The following is a 17,670-nucleotide window of genomic DNA, read 5'->3' on the forward strand; positions in this document are numbered from 1 at the left end:
TCGTGTTCAAAGACACTTAATTATAGGCCTGCCTGACCTTCAAGCTGCCATTACAGACATAGCTAGGGTAGACATTTTTCCAAAATTTTACCCTGATCTTAAGGCATAGCAAACAGGGGATTCTGTGACCATATAAAGGCACAAAGGCTGCAGGCCGAATTACACAAGTACCGTAACTTAATTCAGCCACAGCTCTTTTGCCTTCTTTTAAGAAGGTTATGAGAGTACAAGAGTGCCATTTAAGATAATAAGTATATGCAGGAAAAGTTGATGTACCGTGTTAGCCAGTCAAAAAATGTTTACAGGGTAACCCTTTTGAAATAAAAAATAACAAAAGTGGTATAAAGGTGATACCTTTATTGGCTAACTAAGATAACCATAGCAATTCAATCAGCTTGAAAAAGGAACTAGAATGTTCTGAAAGCTTGCTATGGTTATCTTAGTTAGCCAATAAAGGTATCACCTTTATACCACTTTTGTTATTTTTTATTTCAAAAGGGTTACCCTGTAAACAGATAATAAGTAGGTAAGTATAAATAAGTAGCTTTATGCCCAGAGTGGCTGAGGACGAACATTGTTTCTTTTCTTTTGTGTTACAGAATTTTTGGTCTTAGCTAACAAAATAAAAGTTACATTTTAATGTATATAAGGCGTGCCATTTCATTTCTATAATTGAGTTGAGGATGATGGCATCTTGTGTAAGGCTGATGCCACACGTGGCGTATTTTCTAATTCTCTCGGCGGCTGAAAAACGCCCGATATCATCATCCATAGAAATAACTTGAAAAGACTCGAAGCAAACCACACAAAGCGTAAATACCCTAGAAAACGCCTTTTTCGGCGTTGGCCGAAATACGCCAGTATTTACACAGCGAGCTATTCCTATGTATACACAAAGGCAGCTGCCAGACCTAGCGGAAATACGCAGCGTTTTTTACTATTTCGCACTATTAGCACCATGGAAACGGGATTTGCTACGTCACCAGTACTAGGCTGAAAACGCCATAGTCAGGGGCTGTGTGGCTTGTGCGGCGTTTTGAGGCTGAGAAAAAACGCAGCGTAAAAACACCACGTGTGGCATCAGCCTTTGCTTGAAATTGAAAACTGAAACAGTAACACCTTTATAGCAGTTCCCTATTGTTTTTTTCCATTAGAGAAACTAAGATCCAGGTGTGTATATGAGCCTTATAATGTTTCTAGTTAAACTCAATTTAGAGTTGAGTGAGTCTCTCCCTTCAAGGATGATAATAGAAGGATAATAATAACATCTTACCTTCTGTAAAACAAAAACTCAGCTAAACAAACTTAGGTCCAACGACTAGCACATATTTTTATTATAATGTTGTTAAATTATCACAAGGACATTTAAACATCAGATTGCTAAAACAATAATTTTACAATCCCAAAATACAGACCACTCAGTATTTTATTTTTTCCTATTTATCTTCAGGATCGGTGCCAGTTCCCACCTCCCTCCTGCAATGCTGGTGTGGAATCCAACACAGGATCGTCTCCACAGATGCATGAATAAAAAGAAATGTTATATGATATATAATACAGCTGGGAAATTTATATTATTATGCAAACTGTAAAGTAAATTTTACCTGGTATTATTTAGACAATTATTTCGACAACACCAACAAGTTCTGTTAAATAAAAATTCAACCTGATTAGACACCCCCATTAATCAAGTTATCATGAAAATGGTAAAATATTTGAGCTAAGGCACAAGCGATATTTCGATTGGTCGTGCAATACTGCTCCTCATAGACAATGCGAATGAAAGCCTTACAAAGAGTATTACTGCAAGGATATGAGTTCCAAATCATCTCTAAAAATAAAAACATATAGTTTCTAGTAAATTGTATAAGGACAATATCACTAAATTGGGGCCGATTCACTAAAGGCCGAAAAAACAAGTGTTATTTATAGCATGCGCTAAAAATATTATGACTTCTTATATTTTGAGAATTAACAATCGATTCACAAAAAGGACACTTGTCTGAATTAAGAAGCTATTTTATTGTCGTTATTTATCTTGCGATTACATGTGAGACAAGCATGTGAGATTTTTATGCCTTATTTTGTAGCACGGGATATTAGTGCACGCTATTACCCACGTAACCAAGGCAACGTGAAAATGTGGGCTGTGACACTCCACCATATATCCCTTAAACTTTCTGAAAACTTCCTGTGCCGAAAAAATGAAGGGAGCACAGAAGTTTCACTATGCCAGGAACAGCATGGCTTCTGTGTGTTAGTGGCTGCAGATAAGGCTCCAGTACCTCATACAGACTATAGATTGCTGCTCTACTAAACCTATAGCGCCTCACTATTTCCTCCTCTGATAATCCCTCTAGAGTTAAACCTTTCCCTGAAAACTCAAGGATGCATCACTGTAGGACGGTCACATACTTGATTCTCTTCTTCACAATCCAATAAAAATCTTGTTTTTTGCACATGTGATATGAGTAGTAACGCATGCAAAATTGCTTAAATGAATCGTTAATTAATAAACACTTTTTAATGCATAAAACAATGCGTTTTGTGAATCGGCCCCTTTATCTCAAAATTGCTTAGTAAATGTGCCCCATACTATATATATATATATATATATATAAAGGATTAAATAGGTATCCTTACATCCAAAATGTCTATATTTGCATCATTTAAGTTTATGTCCATCAGCTTCGGCAGAGGGAAACCATGTCCTACAACAACTAAAATAGAAATATGAATGTGTTAAAAATGTATGTAAAAAAGTACATATATTTTAAGGAAGGAAGGTTCTCTATGGGGATGTTATAGGGATGCTACATATGGATTGACTTTTGAAGGCTGGTTAATACCATTTAAAGATAAACCATACCCCCCAGAATGAATACCAATAGATAGCTTACTGTATATAATGTTAAGTGACCTATAATTCCTGGCTTTTGGGCAAGTTTTGGTTACATAAAAACCAAGTGTACTGCCAAACAGAGCCTCATGTAGGCTGCCAGTCCATATAGGGGCTACCAAATAGCCAATAACCGTTATTACTTGGTAACCCCAGGCACGTTTTATGGTTGTGTTGCTCCCAAAGTCTTTTTACATATGAATGTTGCTCACGAGTAAAAAAGGTTGGGGGATCCCTGTTGTAGACGGTACTATTCTAATAAAATTGCAATTGGTACTCATTTTTTATTATTTTTGGTTTTGTAAAGCTCATAATTTTTAATGTAAATAACACCCATTGCTAAAGCATTTTTAACTAAAATCTAACTTAAAAGTGTCAAGAAGGGTGTTTGTGGACAATGCTGGATTTTTTTGTGGTCTACAAGTCACCCACCATAGATTTTATTTTTCTGACTGGAACTTAAAGGGTTAACAGCCCAGCTTTTGTTGTATTGATACAAAATTGTATTGGATACAACTGTTTAAACTGTCTGCATTGAGAAGTATATTTATAAAGGTTTATAGGAAAATGTAAAAGGAAATGTAGACTTGAAAGCAGCCATGCTGCCACTTCGTACATGGTATTTTGGTATAATTTTAATGAATTTTCAATACATGGATTCGTCAAGATCATGCTGCTAAATATTTATCTTTTTTCTTTGGTGAAAAAATATTTTAACAAACCTATTTAACCTGACATTTTATTTTTGTTTTAAATTCATCAGAATTTAACAATGAAATGGCATTTACTATGCTACATTAAGGCAACTTAACTTAAGGTCTGAAAAAAGTTACGGAAATAACTTAATTGAACCACAATGAACTAGCTAAGTAAATACAAGCTAATCAGGTCATGTGATAAAGACATTCTTACGGTTTAATGCAGGCAAGAAGGCGAAGCTGACAATGTTACCAACGAGGCCCTCTAATGGAGAAACCTATCATAACACAGAGTGATCATGAGAGGATCCAAATGAATTTCATCTCATACATTAGTCTATAAATCTTGGGACACACTTAGATTCATTTATGATTAAATTATGGGGAACTGATAAATAGCTCAACAATTTGATATGTTTTTAACATGTATGTTTATAAATAAATTGATGATATTTACCTCAAAGCGGCCAACCGTGGATGATACTAATGAAAGATGGATGCTATAAAAACAAATGAAACATCTCTAAACTCTTTGAGAGGGAAATAATGTAGAATATACAGTTAATAATCTCTTGAAAGCTCAGTAAAATATCAGAGAGGTTTTAGCCACTAGGACTAATAGTACACAGAGGTTTAAATAAGTCACATGTCCTTCAAATTCAACCTTTTTCTCCAAGTGAAACCTACCTAACTGCTAGGAAAGAAATGTGTATCCCCCAGCATACAAATAGTGAATACACTATATATTAACCCCAATCACTAGTGATATTACTTTAATGGGGGATTTATTATTGCAGCAGAAGAGACAGCGTAAAAAACCCAAATCCTCTAAAACCACGAGGCAAAGAAAGAACTTCCAGTTGTAAAAAGGACATCTGCCATTGCATTTGGATTTGCTGTGACATAATAAATTCAACTAGAAAGGGAAGTTTGAGAACAAACTTCATGTTGGTTTGAAAAACATGAAGTGGCAAATACCCAGTGACTAACTTTGGAAGTTTAACAACCCTGGAATTAATACTTTAATAATGACATTAGTTGAACTATAACCCAAAGAAATTTAATGGGTGGAAGTGGATTGACTGTTGGTGGCTCCTCCCACTTTTTCTAACCCTGAATACGTAGTCAGTCAGTGACTGACTGTGCAAAGTTTGGGAACCTTGACATAAATAGTGTGAGAAAGGCTATCCACTATCCCAGCCGAACCGAATCCGAATCCTAATTAGCATAAATTAGCATGTGCTAATTAGCATTCACAAAATTTCACAATGCTAATTAGCATATGCTAATTAGGATTTGGATTCGGTTCGGGATTCGGCTCCATCAGGGTGGGTTCAGGGGTTCGGCAGAACCCAAAAAAGTGGGTTCGGTGCATCCCTAATTTAAACTTATGAAGTCTATGTCTATAGGTGAAATCTGATTGGCTGTAGTTGGCCCCACCCACTTTTCTAAACTAGGAATGTAAATAGGTAAAATCTGGCTGTTGGTGGCTCCACCTTCTAACCTTGAACCACAGTTACCTGGTGCTTAACTTAAGTTTGGGGACCCTGGTGTTATTACTGTGAGAATGACAGGAGGTTGGATTTCTGTCAAGTCAATAGGTAAAATCTGATTGGCTGTTTATAGCTCTGCCCACTTTTGGGCATCCAACATTCAGGCTCAAGTTTGGTGAGTGCAGCCTCAAAGCTGTAAGATTGGTAGCAGTTTCAATTTCCCGATTAAAGTCAGTTGGTGAAATTTGATTGGCTGTTGTTGACTCCTCCTACTTTGGGTCATCCAACAAATGTTGCTGTTTCATTCAGGGTGGCTCCATGATTATGTTATTCAAGTTTGGGGGGTGTAGCTTCAAAGCTGTAAGAGTGGCAGCAGTTTGAAAATCTTCCCTGTCAAAGTCAATGGAACAATTGGGGGGTTCAGAGCAGTGTCACAAAAAGACGGGGGGCGGCATCACTTAGAAAAGCACAAGCAACCTGCTCCGCTATAGGGCGAAGAAGTGTGGAGAGTTCGGGTGTTGTACCCCTAAAGCTGTAGGAGGAGTGGCGTTTAGAAAATAATGGGGGGCGCTAAGAATAAGAAGAAAAAGCAGAAGAATAAGATGAAGTCGAAGAACAGTATGTTGGGTTTTTCAACCCAACATAATATTAATCAAGTTTTTTTAACCACAAAATTGGGTTTTCGGTGACAAAAAAGCCAGACCGAAAAAAAAGCAATAGTAAATGCCACCTTGTTAAAGGGACCTCTTCGATTTTTGATTTTTCCTTTCTGTTCTCTGGGTCTAACATGTAGCTCTCCTCTAGGTCTTTTAATGAACTTCAGCTATCTGGCTTCTATCTGACTGCAATACTGGATCACTGGAGCTAATAAAACTGTCAATAATATTTTACCTGTCCACAGACAATGATATCTTCAGATTGTCCTCCGATACAGAGAACTGGGCATTTAAATGCACATCCTATATTGAAAAAAGTGACAAGAATCAGAATACTTTATAAAACACCTCAAAAGGGTTATGACAAATATATACTTTACTTACAGCCCCAAGGACACAGAGAGAATGCAATGCAGAATTGGAATTAGCTACAAATATTTCCGCATTAACAAACAATGTTACTGCTCCTTGTTTCATCTGCAGTGAGACCACAGGAGCTCCAGGGACAGTTATCTTGATGATCAGAGGTCTTTCTTCTGTATACATTGCAGCTACCTATGGTAAAAAAAAATATATAATTATATAATAACCCAAGACCTACTTGACATACTACCTATTCTAGGTACAAATCTGACTATATTTTTATATCACTCTCAAGCTTTTCCAAAAATAGCCTAAAGTTTGAGATACTAGACACTTAAACCCAGACACACCCAATTCACAAGTTACCTTTAGTTTAGTTTTACTAATGGGTTGGTTACTGCTGTACAGATAAATGCATTATCCCAGTGTTTGTAATGTAATGTCAATGTTTTTGCAGTCTGGTAGCTAGAAATTCTGCAGGTGGCAAAACACTCAATCTGCCATTACCATTAAGCTCTTAGTAGCTTGTTCAAGGACCATAAAATATAGAATTCTGGGACTGCAGTAGTCACAAAGGTTTGGAAATGATATTTAAAGGGAAGAACCTTACAAGACACTTATATATTACTTGACCCCTCCTTTTTTTTGGAACATCACATTTTTCTTAGCCTGTCCTTTAGAACTTCCCTTTGAGATGTTATTACTTCTTGCATATGAAACAAACCAAACATTACTAAAAAGACAAGAACAACAAATTCTTACCTTAGGTATTATACCACTCAGGATTGATGTTGTAAGTGGTGGAATTCCAGGGACCTAAAAGAGTTGTTACACAAACTATTGAAAGATGAACATATATTTTCCATATTGGTGTGTTGCCATAACTGTACATATACTCACATCTCCATTTGCTATGTCAATATCCATTAGACCCTCTTTTTGGAGAGCAGTTAAGACACTGCCAAGGAAATTAGCAGAGAGGCCAAGCTGGGATTCAGTTGCTTCCATCATGGGTGGTAAGGCCACTGGTTCTGAGTAACCTGTAGGATAATCAATGAGGCCTCCACCAAGCAGGTGTACCAGTGTCTGGAATAAAAAATAAAACTTGTTAGTTGTTAACACTGAAAAAGAAAATCTCACCCTTTACAGAATTTAACTTACATTTAAATCCAGCTCAATGAACTGCCCAGTCACTATGGGAAGACTTGAGACCGTATATTGGATGCTGCCAATTATACCAAGAGGACATACGGCTGTGTAGATATAAAGGAAAAAAACACATCATCAGCAAGGTCTGACCTATTGAGGTACAAGCCACTTTACTATAGAACTTCTTTCTATCAGACTTACAGTTGACAGTGAGGAGAAGCCCATTCACAAGATCGAGGACAACATTTAGAACTGGACACAGCTGCAGAGTACAGAATAACCAAGTGCTGCAGTCAAGAGTATTACAAACATACAGTCGACTTATATTACTTTTCTGAACTGCTGATATTGAATATGGTAAAAAAAAACTCCCTGCTCACACGCTCCCCACAGTGCCCTCCGGCTCCCTGCTGCGTTTGCAGGTTTACAGGTAGTTGCCAGGGGTGAGGATGCAGGGGGGGGCTGGGTAAATTACCTTGGGGGCCCAGATCCGGCCTGCGGGTCGTAGTTTGAGGATCCCTGCCCTATACCATGATAATACCATGGGCTCCATTTTATCTCAAATGAGGACCACTTTTGGGGAAAAAAACTGCAGTTTTCTCCATTACCAGTAATGGATTCACATCTGAGGGATGGTTTTATCATTTTAGATAATTTCAAATGTGGGTTCTTCGTTTCATGGTCAACTGAGGCAAAAGTGTGGGTGACGTTTTTTTTCATTTTTGTTAAAGTTGAGTTATTTAGTGATGGGTTGAAACTCAAAAATGTTTTTCAACCCATGAAATTAACTTCTAGATTTCCTACTTACCAATCCAGGTAAGATATGCCGAAGCAGGTTACCAACCAGGCCATCCAAGATTCCTGATAGCAATCTGCGTCAACAGAAAATTTATATTTATTAATTTTTTGTATCCTACATTTGCATTATATAGATGTAAAAATGTATAAAAGTAATTGCCGTTTGAAAAGTATTTGATTTTTCCTTTCTGTTCTCTGGGTCTAACATGTAGCCCTCCTCCAGGTCTTTTAATGAACTTAAGCTATTTGACTTTGCAATACTGGGTCACTGGAGCTAAGAGTGCAGAGAATGTAAACAGCCAGACAGATTTGTTTTCATAGGACAGTTAATTAGCATTGGTTTTGGGTGAACAAACCCTTTCAAAAAATGCTTTATTATTAAGTAGACTTGCAGAACAGATATTCTTTAACTCACCCCCTTAACAGTCGGACATTTATTCCTCCTAGAAGCATTTCACAATCATCGATGACAAGTCTTGGCACCCCTGATGCCTCTTGGGTAAGCCTGGCCCTCGCTGTGATGTTTACTTCCACCAAAATATCAAGAAATCCTAAAAGGCTTAAATAAATTGAAGATAATTATATATCATTAGAGCAAGTGAAATACAGGCCTTAAATGTCTAAAATCCCCATACCTAAAGATGGCCATGATGGACAGATTCATGAGTCAGAGTCACCAAGTAGATCTTTGGCTTATTCAGCCACCCGCATTATAAGACAAAGGTATCTAATCTCTCTATTTTTTAGTTAAGTCAAAGGCCAGATCAAATTTGAACTTGTGTACTGCAGTCAAGTTGATATAAATCAAGAAAGTTGACAGTTTTGGTGAAGAAAGTCTAAACTGGCAGCCCAATCATGTATGACCAATAATAGTGTTTTAGTGGCAGGGAGGTGGTGGGGGACTACTGGTGGCAAGCAAGGGGGCAGAGAAGTCTTCATTTTTGTAGGAGGGCATAAAGTTATAATACCCCCAGTGTTTTCACAGATACTAAGGATAATTTACAAACACAGCCATAAGTGTGATCGCTCTAAAATGGATAAAAATGTGCTTATTACTGTATTCAAACGTATTTGTTGCACTTCTTTTAAGTTAAGCCAAGCGCTATTGTGTCCATCCTGCATCTTCTGCTTAATTGTGCTCAAGTGTACCTATTGATGAAGTGGAACCATGGATATGGTGGTAATTCCATGGTTCTCACAGTGGGTTGCACCAAAAGAATCACACATAAATATAATTAAATGATTACATTTAAGGCATCAGGAGCACAAGAGAGGGAGTCATTTCTTGTGTGCCTATGGTGATGGCACATGCAAATACAGCACTGTACATGTCCCTTAATCATTTACTGACAAAAATGTCTTTGGCTGGATATGCTATAGCTGTCACAGATAGCTAACAAATGGCTGGACTTGCAGCTTTACCTGTTACCCTCAAGTGCCACCTTTGTGTACACGTTAAGATGGACACCAATTCCTGGAAGAAGCTTCAGGGAAACTTTTGGAAGAGTCAGATCTACAATCCGAAGGCTGAAAAGTAACAGGATAAATATAAAATCATTTCAATATGTAATTTGAAGTAGCTTGGGGAGTTATAAAATATTTTTTACTGAAGCTACTATACATTTTCTTCATACAGTCTTAATTTCGAAAAAATATGTGTATTACAAAAAAAAGTTCTTATCGTCACACTTTTTAGAAACATAGCACAGAAAATCTAAACATTAGAGTGGGTGGCATAAAATAAGCTGGAAAGCCTTATAATGTAAAAGAAATACAGTAAATAAAGGTATACATGCAGAGATATGGGATCTATTATCCGGAATGCTTGGGACCTAGGGTTTCCAACCTTAGTTCTGCTTAAAAACGTTTATTTAATAATCTTAATTGGATTATGTTTCCACTAGTATAGATGCATGCAGCTTAGTTACAATGAAGTGCAAGGCACTGTTTTATTATTAGAGAGAAAAAGGAAATAATTTTTAAAAGTTAGAATTATTTGCTTAAGGTGGACTCTATGGGAGATGGACTTCCTGTAAATTGAAGCTATCTGGGTAATAGGATTCCAGATAAGGCATCTATTACCTGTACTTCCTGAAATAAAATAGCCTTTGTTATAGCTCTTACTAGTAGGTGGAGAGTTCTAGTAAGAGTTATTATAGCTCTTACTAGTAGGTGGAGAGTTCTTCACCTACTAGTAAAAGTTATAACAAAGGCTATTTTATTTCAGGAAGTACAGGTAAAAGATGCCTTATCTGGAATAATATTACCCAGATAGCTTCAGTTGTAGTAACAAGAAAATAGTTAGGGAATTCACAGCATTCCTCACCTCTAAAGCCTCTATCATTGGTTGATTTGGAGGTAATGAGAATTTACATCTGACCTGAAGAATTACATAGTAAGTTGGGTTGAAAAAAGACATACGTCCATCACGTTCAACCATAATGCCTATTTATAACCTGCCTAACTTCTAGTTGATCCAGAGGAAGGCAAAAAACCCCATCTGAAGCCTCTCTAATTTGCCGCCGAGGGGAAAAAATTCCTTCCTGACTCCAAGACGGCAATCGGACCAGTCCCTGGATCAACTTGTACTAAGAGCTATCTCCCATAACCCTGTATTCCCTCACTTGTACTGAGAGCTATCTACCCTACCCCTGTATTCCCTCACTTGTACTGAGAGCTATCTCCCATACCCCTGTATTCCCTCACTTGTACTGAGAGCTATCTCCCATAATCCTGTATTCCCTCACTTGTACTGAGAGCTATCTCCCATAACCCTGTATTCCCTCACTTGTACTGAGAGCTATCTCCCCTACCCCTGTATTCCCTCACTTGTACTGAGAGCTATCTCCCCTACCCCTGTATTCCCTCACTTGTACTGAGAGCTATCTCCCCTACCCCTGTATTCCCTCACTTGTACTGAGAGCTATCTCCCATAACCCTGTATTCCCTCACTTGTACTGAGAGCTATCTCCCCTACCCCTGTATTCCCTCACTTGTACTGAGAGCTATCTCCCCTACCCCTGTATTCCCTCACTTGTACTGAGAGCTATCTCCCATAACCCTGTATTCCCTCACTTGTACTGAGAGCTATCTCCCCTACCCCTGTATTCCCTCACTTGTACTGAGAGCTATCTCCCCTACCCCTGTATTCCCTCACTTGTACTGAGAGCTATCTCCCCTACCCCTGTATTCCCTCACTTGTACTAAGAGCTATCTCCCCTACCCCTGTAATACCTCACTTGTACTGAGAGCTATCTCCCATAACCCTGTATTCCCTCACTTGTACTGAGAGCTATCTCCCATACCCCTGTATTCCCTCACTTGTACTGAGAGCTATCTACCCTACCCCTGTATTCCCTCACTTGTACTGAGAGCTATCTCCCATAACCCTGTATTCCCTCACTTGTACTAAGAGCTATCTCCCATACCCCTGTATTCCCTCACTTGTACTAAGAGCTATCTCCCATAACCCTGTATTCCCTCACTTGTACTGAGAGCTATCCCCCATAACCCTGTATTCCCTCACTTGTACTGAGAGCTATCTCCCATAACCCTGTATTCCCTCACTTGTACTGAGAGCTATCTCCCCTACCCCTGTATTCCCTCACTTGTACTAAGAGCTATCTCCCCTACCCCTGTATTCCCTCACTTGTACTAAGAGCTATCTCCCATAACCCTGTATTCCCTCACTTGTACTGAGAGCTATCCCCCATAACCCTGTATTCCCTCACTTGTACTAAGAGCTATCTCCCATAACCCTGTATTCCCTCACTTGTACTAAAAGCTATCTCCCATAACCCTGTATTCCCTCACTTGTTAAAAATCCAGCCCCTTCTTAAAGTTATATAATGTATCAGTCAGCACAACTGATTCGGGGAGGGAATTCCACAACTTCACAGCTCTTGCAGTATTTATTAACCCCTAAATGCAGATTTATGCCCTCAAGAGAAAAAACTACAGAATGATCAACTGTCTTCAGTAGCAAAAGTATAGTTTCATCAATTGTTTCTCAAAATGCCACAATTTATTTGAGTGACCAACTGCATAGTTATATTTTACCAATCGATCTTATGGCTAGAAATAATTTTGTAGTTTCTTTTCTCACGTTATACCCTTTACTTAGTTAAAATGGCATATATACAATACATTTGAATTTTTTAAAACAATGGTAATAAAGTACTGTATGTCATACATGGAATTTGCAGTACTGTGTCCATTTGCCCTCAGGTAACATATAGGGGCAACAAAACAAAAACTTCCAGATTAAAGGGCGCTGATCTAAAATATATTTAATATACTGAATACTTGTTTGGTTAGGTTATATTTTTATTTTGTGTAAAAAAAAAAACCATTATATTACACATACCCTGTTATTACTTGCACTGTGTTAAGGAGGCCTCCATTACCAAGTATTCCAAGCAGACCACCTCCTCCGAGTAAGTTGCCTAGTAATCCTCCAGAATGGCCTCCATTGCCTCCACCCCCAAGAAGACCTCCAAGGAGTCCACCAAGCAGCCCACCCCCGCTTGCTGCACCACCACCATTTGCAACAAGACCTACATTTGGATCAATACCTGTGCTACTAGGAATATTTCCTCCACCACCTCCACCCCCGAGTAGCCCTCCAAGAAGTCCTCCACTACCAAGAAGTCCTCCAAGAAGTCCAGAACCTCCTCCACCACCAAGAAGTCCTCCAAGAAGTCCAGAACCTCCTCCACCACCAAGAAGCCCACCAAGCAAGCCTCCTAAAAGACCTCCTCCTTTACCATCACCCAAAATACCACCAAGAAGGCCCCCACCACCACCAAGCAATCCCCCAAGCAGACCTCCAAGGAGGCCACCACCTCCAGCCGGTTGCCCACTGTTCTGTGGACTGCTTCCTTTCATTTGTTCTGAAACAGCTGAAACATTTACAAGGCATAATTTTAATAACGTGCTTGCAAAAATAAAACTATTAAAACTATATAGGAATATTTTCTTATTTCATTTAATTGGAAGTCAAATTGTGGGCAATGCTTGACTTTTTGTAGACTTGTGAAGAATTAGGTTTCAAATGTTGCCAAGACAAAGTTTAAGCAATAGCTTTTTAGCTGCTGATTCCAACAGTGTTACAGTTACTTCATCCTTCTTTCATCTTAAAGACAATGCTGTATTTTCTTTTGTTACCGGTGCTTATGGCATAGCAGTAACACAGCCTGAGAATCAGCCGGGACTTTTGTAAATGTGGGGCTCACATAAATATCAAATACTATAATGATACTATAATGCTCCTTCTGACCAATGCATCTCTTTTGTGATGTGTTATGGTAGTCCAATGGTTAGCATTCATGCGCTTCTTAAAGGAGAAGGAAAGGCAAAGTCACTTGGGGGTGCCAAAATGTTAGGCACCCCAAGTGGCTTTAATCGCCTACCTTTTACCCCGGGCTGGTGCCCCTGTACAGAGAGAACAGCACCAGCCTGGGGTACCTGTAGCCCTTCTTCCTGGCTCCGTGCACGCGCATGCGCAGTAGAGTGAAAAAGCCGAACTTCAACAGAGAAGTCGGCTTTTCACTGTACTGCGCATACGCCTGTCATTAGTCGTTCCAAAATGCAGGCGGAAGGAGGAAGCGCTACGCTCCAGGTACCCCGGGCTGGTGCTGTTTTCTCCGTACAGGGGCACCAGCCCGGGGTAAAAGGTAAGCGATTAAAGTCACTTAACATTTTGGCACCCCCAAGTGACTTTGCCTTTCCTTGTCCTTTAATAAATGCATGCCAAAGTAAATTGCCTTACCATTATCAAATGCTTTTTTGGATATCCGGAGAACTGCACCATGTTTCCGAGGGACCCCCACACAGTTAATGAAATGAGACTGAACCAGCAGTATGCACACAAAGAAAACTCTGCACAGCTTAAACATCTCTGGACCAAGTGCCTATTTAGAACATCAGGATTAAGAGTATTAATGTAAAAGAAATTATATAGCAACATGAGATTTATACTGATATAGTACGGTGAGCAATTCAGGTTTCTGGTCAGAGAGAATTAGAAAAAATAGGAAAATAGAAAATGTGGACAAATGACAAATTGCCCCGGCCCTTGCTTTTATCGTCTTAGGGTGCTCAGATCTAACTTTTGGTTGTTATTGGCAACAGCACTTTAACAAGTCCTTATTTTCTTAAATTGTCCCCTTGTCACATGGAAATATATGATAATGAATGAGTAGGTGGTATTGACTATATATTTCTGCTCTTCATAAAGAGCTACATAAATGAGGGGCAGATACCATCCCAGTCCCCTACTGGCCTTCTTTTATCTCACCTTGTTTTAGCCCAAATATCAAATTCTGATGATCTTGTGCATATTTTCTTCTCTGGTGTGGCTGCTGGTTGGAGTAGGAGATTCTTATATGCTGAATGAGATTATTGAATATAATCCTCTCAATTTAATCAACAGCAACATAAAACCAACCGTGGGTTCTTAGGTCATCAAAAGTAAACACCAGTAATAAGTCACGGTTGTGTTACAAAACTGGAGGCAAACAGTTAGCCCTTTATTTTTCATAAATAGGATAACCTTTATCTTTGGTTGTAAACCCTGTCCCACAATTATGCATGCCCCAAGCCTTAATCATGTACCATCAAGTCATGCTTTCATATTGGGTTGTGGATATAGTCTTTAAAGGGAATCTATGGAGAACTATTGAAAATGTAACTGTCAATTCAAAATTCTGAAATAATCAAGTTATTCTTCGGCTTTGCCCTCTCCATTTCTTAATGCAGGAGTCAGAGCCATCATTTAAATACCAGGTGAGAAACAATGGTGTGCACCTGCTTTCACTGGTCAATGTGTTTTTGAAAATATCATAAAAGTCCTGCAGAGATTAAGGAAAGTTGAGAAATTCTGTTGGTTTGCAAGGTATAAAGAAGATAAAACATAGAAAACTGGTGTTCTGGTTTGGATTTGTTGTTGCTTATGGGTAGTAAGTTACATTATAATCTTTTTGGAGACTTCATCCAGGGATTGGGGTTCTGACCACAATTATGTTAAGCTTGTAATTATGCATGTTAAGGCAACATGTGGTTGACAAACATGTAATTGACAAAAGTATCACAATCAGAGAAATACCTACATTAGGAGAGACTGGACTTAAGAGAGTGACTTAGAGATGACAGGTTATAAATACGGTGAAACGTAATTCAGCAAGAGAGCAAGATGAGTTAGCAAATCATGTGCGAATTTCTGAAATCAAGGCCTCACATAACCCCCTCCACCAAAACCTTACGGCCTTGAAAATTGCCCAACAAAACTATGCTAATTACTAAACATTAAAATCAAAAAGGAAACAACTTTTTGCCAAAGCAGCCTTCTTTGAGCAAGGGGAACATGCAGGTAAATTACTGGCATACCTCGCAAAACAACATTCATCCCCTCCAGTAATAACAGAGCTGGTAGACTCAGAAGACACTCACCATACTATACCTGAGGCAATAACCTCCCTATTAACAAATTTCTATAATGAAATTTATCAATCTAAAATAAGCAACACTGAAAGAGACACAGGAATTTTGAAATAACCTAGCCCTTCCTAGACTTCCAGAGGACTATAAAAAGCAGTTAGATAAAGACTTTACTGTCACTGAGCTGTACGAAGCCATAAACTCATTCCCAACTCGTAAAGCAACAGGTTCGGACGGCCTCCACATTGAATTCTATAAACGCTTTAAAGAGGTACTCGGTCCCCACCTTTTAAAAACACTACTGTGTGTTAAAGAAGAAGGTGTTCTCCCACCTTCTAGTATTGTTAAATAAACCTGGGAAAAACCCAACCCAAATGGATGCATATCATCCTATCTCTCTCTTATCAGCAGATATAAAAATATTAGCAAAGGTCCTCTGCGCTAGAATGAATAATGTACTGAGCACCATTATCTCAGAGGACCAAACAGGATTTATGCCAGGCAAGTCCACGGCCCTTAATATTAGAAGACCCTATATAAATCTTGCCACAAAACATGATAATCAGGGTCAAAGATCAATAGCGGCACTAGATATTGCCAAAGCTTTTGATACAGTAGAATGGCCACCTGTGGCAGGTGCTTGCACAATTTAATTTTAATTTAATTCATAAATTATATTAAATGGGTCCAACTCATGTATAACTCACCCAAAGCATCCTTGATAGTAAACGGAATGCAATCTAACAAATTCCCACTAAAACGGGGCACGCACCCAGGTTGCCCAATGTCCCCACTCCTATTTGCATTGGCTATAGAGCCCTTTGCCCAAGCATTCCGGCAGTATACTGGTATACAGGGTTGGTGTATTGGAGACAGAGAAGAGCACATACAATTGTATGCAGATGACACCTTAGTCTATCTAGGTGACTGGACCGAATCTCCACAAAACCTCTTCTCCCTAACAGAAAAGTTTGCGCAAATCTCTGGCCTAGTAACCAGCCCCACAAAATCAATAGCTTTTCTAGTAGACCCACTCATAGATCAGCACGCCCCTCCGGAGTTCCCATTTCCACTTGAAAACCAGTTCACATATTTGGGAATTAAAGTGAAACTACCTTTAACAGATTTCTATGAACTCAATGTAAACCGCCTGATGGGAAAAACACTTGCCAAAGTAAAAGCTTGGGAATCACTTACACTAGGTCCAATGGGCAGAATCCACTTAATAAAAATGATTCTCTTACCTAAATTAACTTATGTGCTACTAAAAAGCCCCCTTCAAATAGCAAAAAGTTTTTTTTTACTAAACTAGAGGGTATATTCCGCCAGATAATATGGCCTAAATCCCGTCCCAGACTGAGTCTGATTACACTCACCAAAGATAAAGATAAGAGTAGAGCTTCCCAATATTTACTTGTGATACTTAGTGGCTCAAATGAGTCACTTTGCTACTTGGGTGGAAGAGGCATCAGACTCTTTTCCATATGCAAGCTTTACTGGTGGGGAATAAATGCACACCCTTCCAATTAAAAAACCCTCCAACACAGTATACCAGAATGTAGTAATACAGCACGCTGGATTTATTTGGACTAAGGCGACTCAAATTCTTAAATTCACAGGCTTCCTTCTGCAAACCCCCCTATGGTGTAACTGCTGGTTTCCGCATGTTGCTAAACTAGGGGAAATGCCAATGTGGATGAATTGCGGAATCGTCAGGATAGGGGACGTATGGCAAAATGGGACAATGGTTACTTTTAATCATCTTTAAGAAACCTTTCAGCTCCCCTCCAATCAGTGGCTACAATACATGCAAATACAAAAAAAGATATTACTACAAAACAATAAAGCAACTATCCAAATATTGCAAAACTCACAGTAGACATAATAATGCGAGGCTCCACAAAAGGGCTAATCTCTTCACTGTATGCTAATCTGCATAGCAAAGTGTTTAACAAACCCCTAGAGAAACTAAAGGGGAAAATGGGAAACAGACCTGGGCACGCTAGATGATGATGGTTGGGATGAAGTGCTGGAATCTCCTCTCACAGCATCACTTAACTATAGAGATAGGATGATACAACTATATTTTGTACACAGAGCGTATTACACTCCAGCTAAGCTGCATCAAATATTCCCAAATACAACATCAGAATGCCCTAGATGCCATGTAGAGAACG

General features: G+C 38.9%; 1 protein-coding gene across 1 annotated transcript; it reads right to left on the reverse strand.

The window, feature by feature from the left end:
* Window positions 1-1,305: 1,305 nt before the first annotated feature.
* On the reverse strand, window positions 1,306-14,423 carry LOC100485776 (BPI fold-containing family B member 4). Its single transcript, XM_031894611.1, has 17 exons — window positions 14,355-14,423; window positions 13,827-13,968; window positions 12,423-12,957; window positions 9,479-9,583; window positions 8,472-8,615; window positions 8,067-8,130; window positions 7,460-7,520; window positions 7,271-7,362; window positions 7,010-7,195; window positions 6,872-6,925; window positions 6,131-6,301; window positions 5,982-6,049; window positions 4,055-4,097; window positions 3,812-3,875; window positions 2,644-2,720; window positions 1,605-1,646; window positions 1,306-1,511 (listed from the first exon to the last, which is right to left on the reverse strand). Exons 2-16 carry the CDS (start codon window positions 13,951-13,953, stop codon window positions 1,623-1,625), a joined length of 1,815 nt encoding a protein of 604 aa, XP_031750471.1. The 5' UTR covers window positions 13,954-13,968; window positions 14,355-14,423; the 3' UTR covers window positions 1,306-1,511; window positions 1,605-1,622.
* Window positions 14,424-17,670: the final 3,247 nt, after the last annotated feature.

This window comes from Xenopus tropicalis, chromosome 10 (assembly GCF_000004195.4).
Source record: "Xenopus tropicalis strain Nigerian chromosome 10, UCB_Xtro_10.0, whole genome shotgun sequence".
Classification (NCBI taxonomy): Eukaryota; Metazoa; Chordata; class Amphibia; order Anura; family Pipidae; genus Xenopus; species Xenopus tropicalis.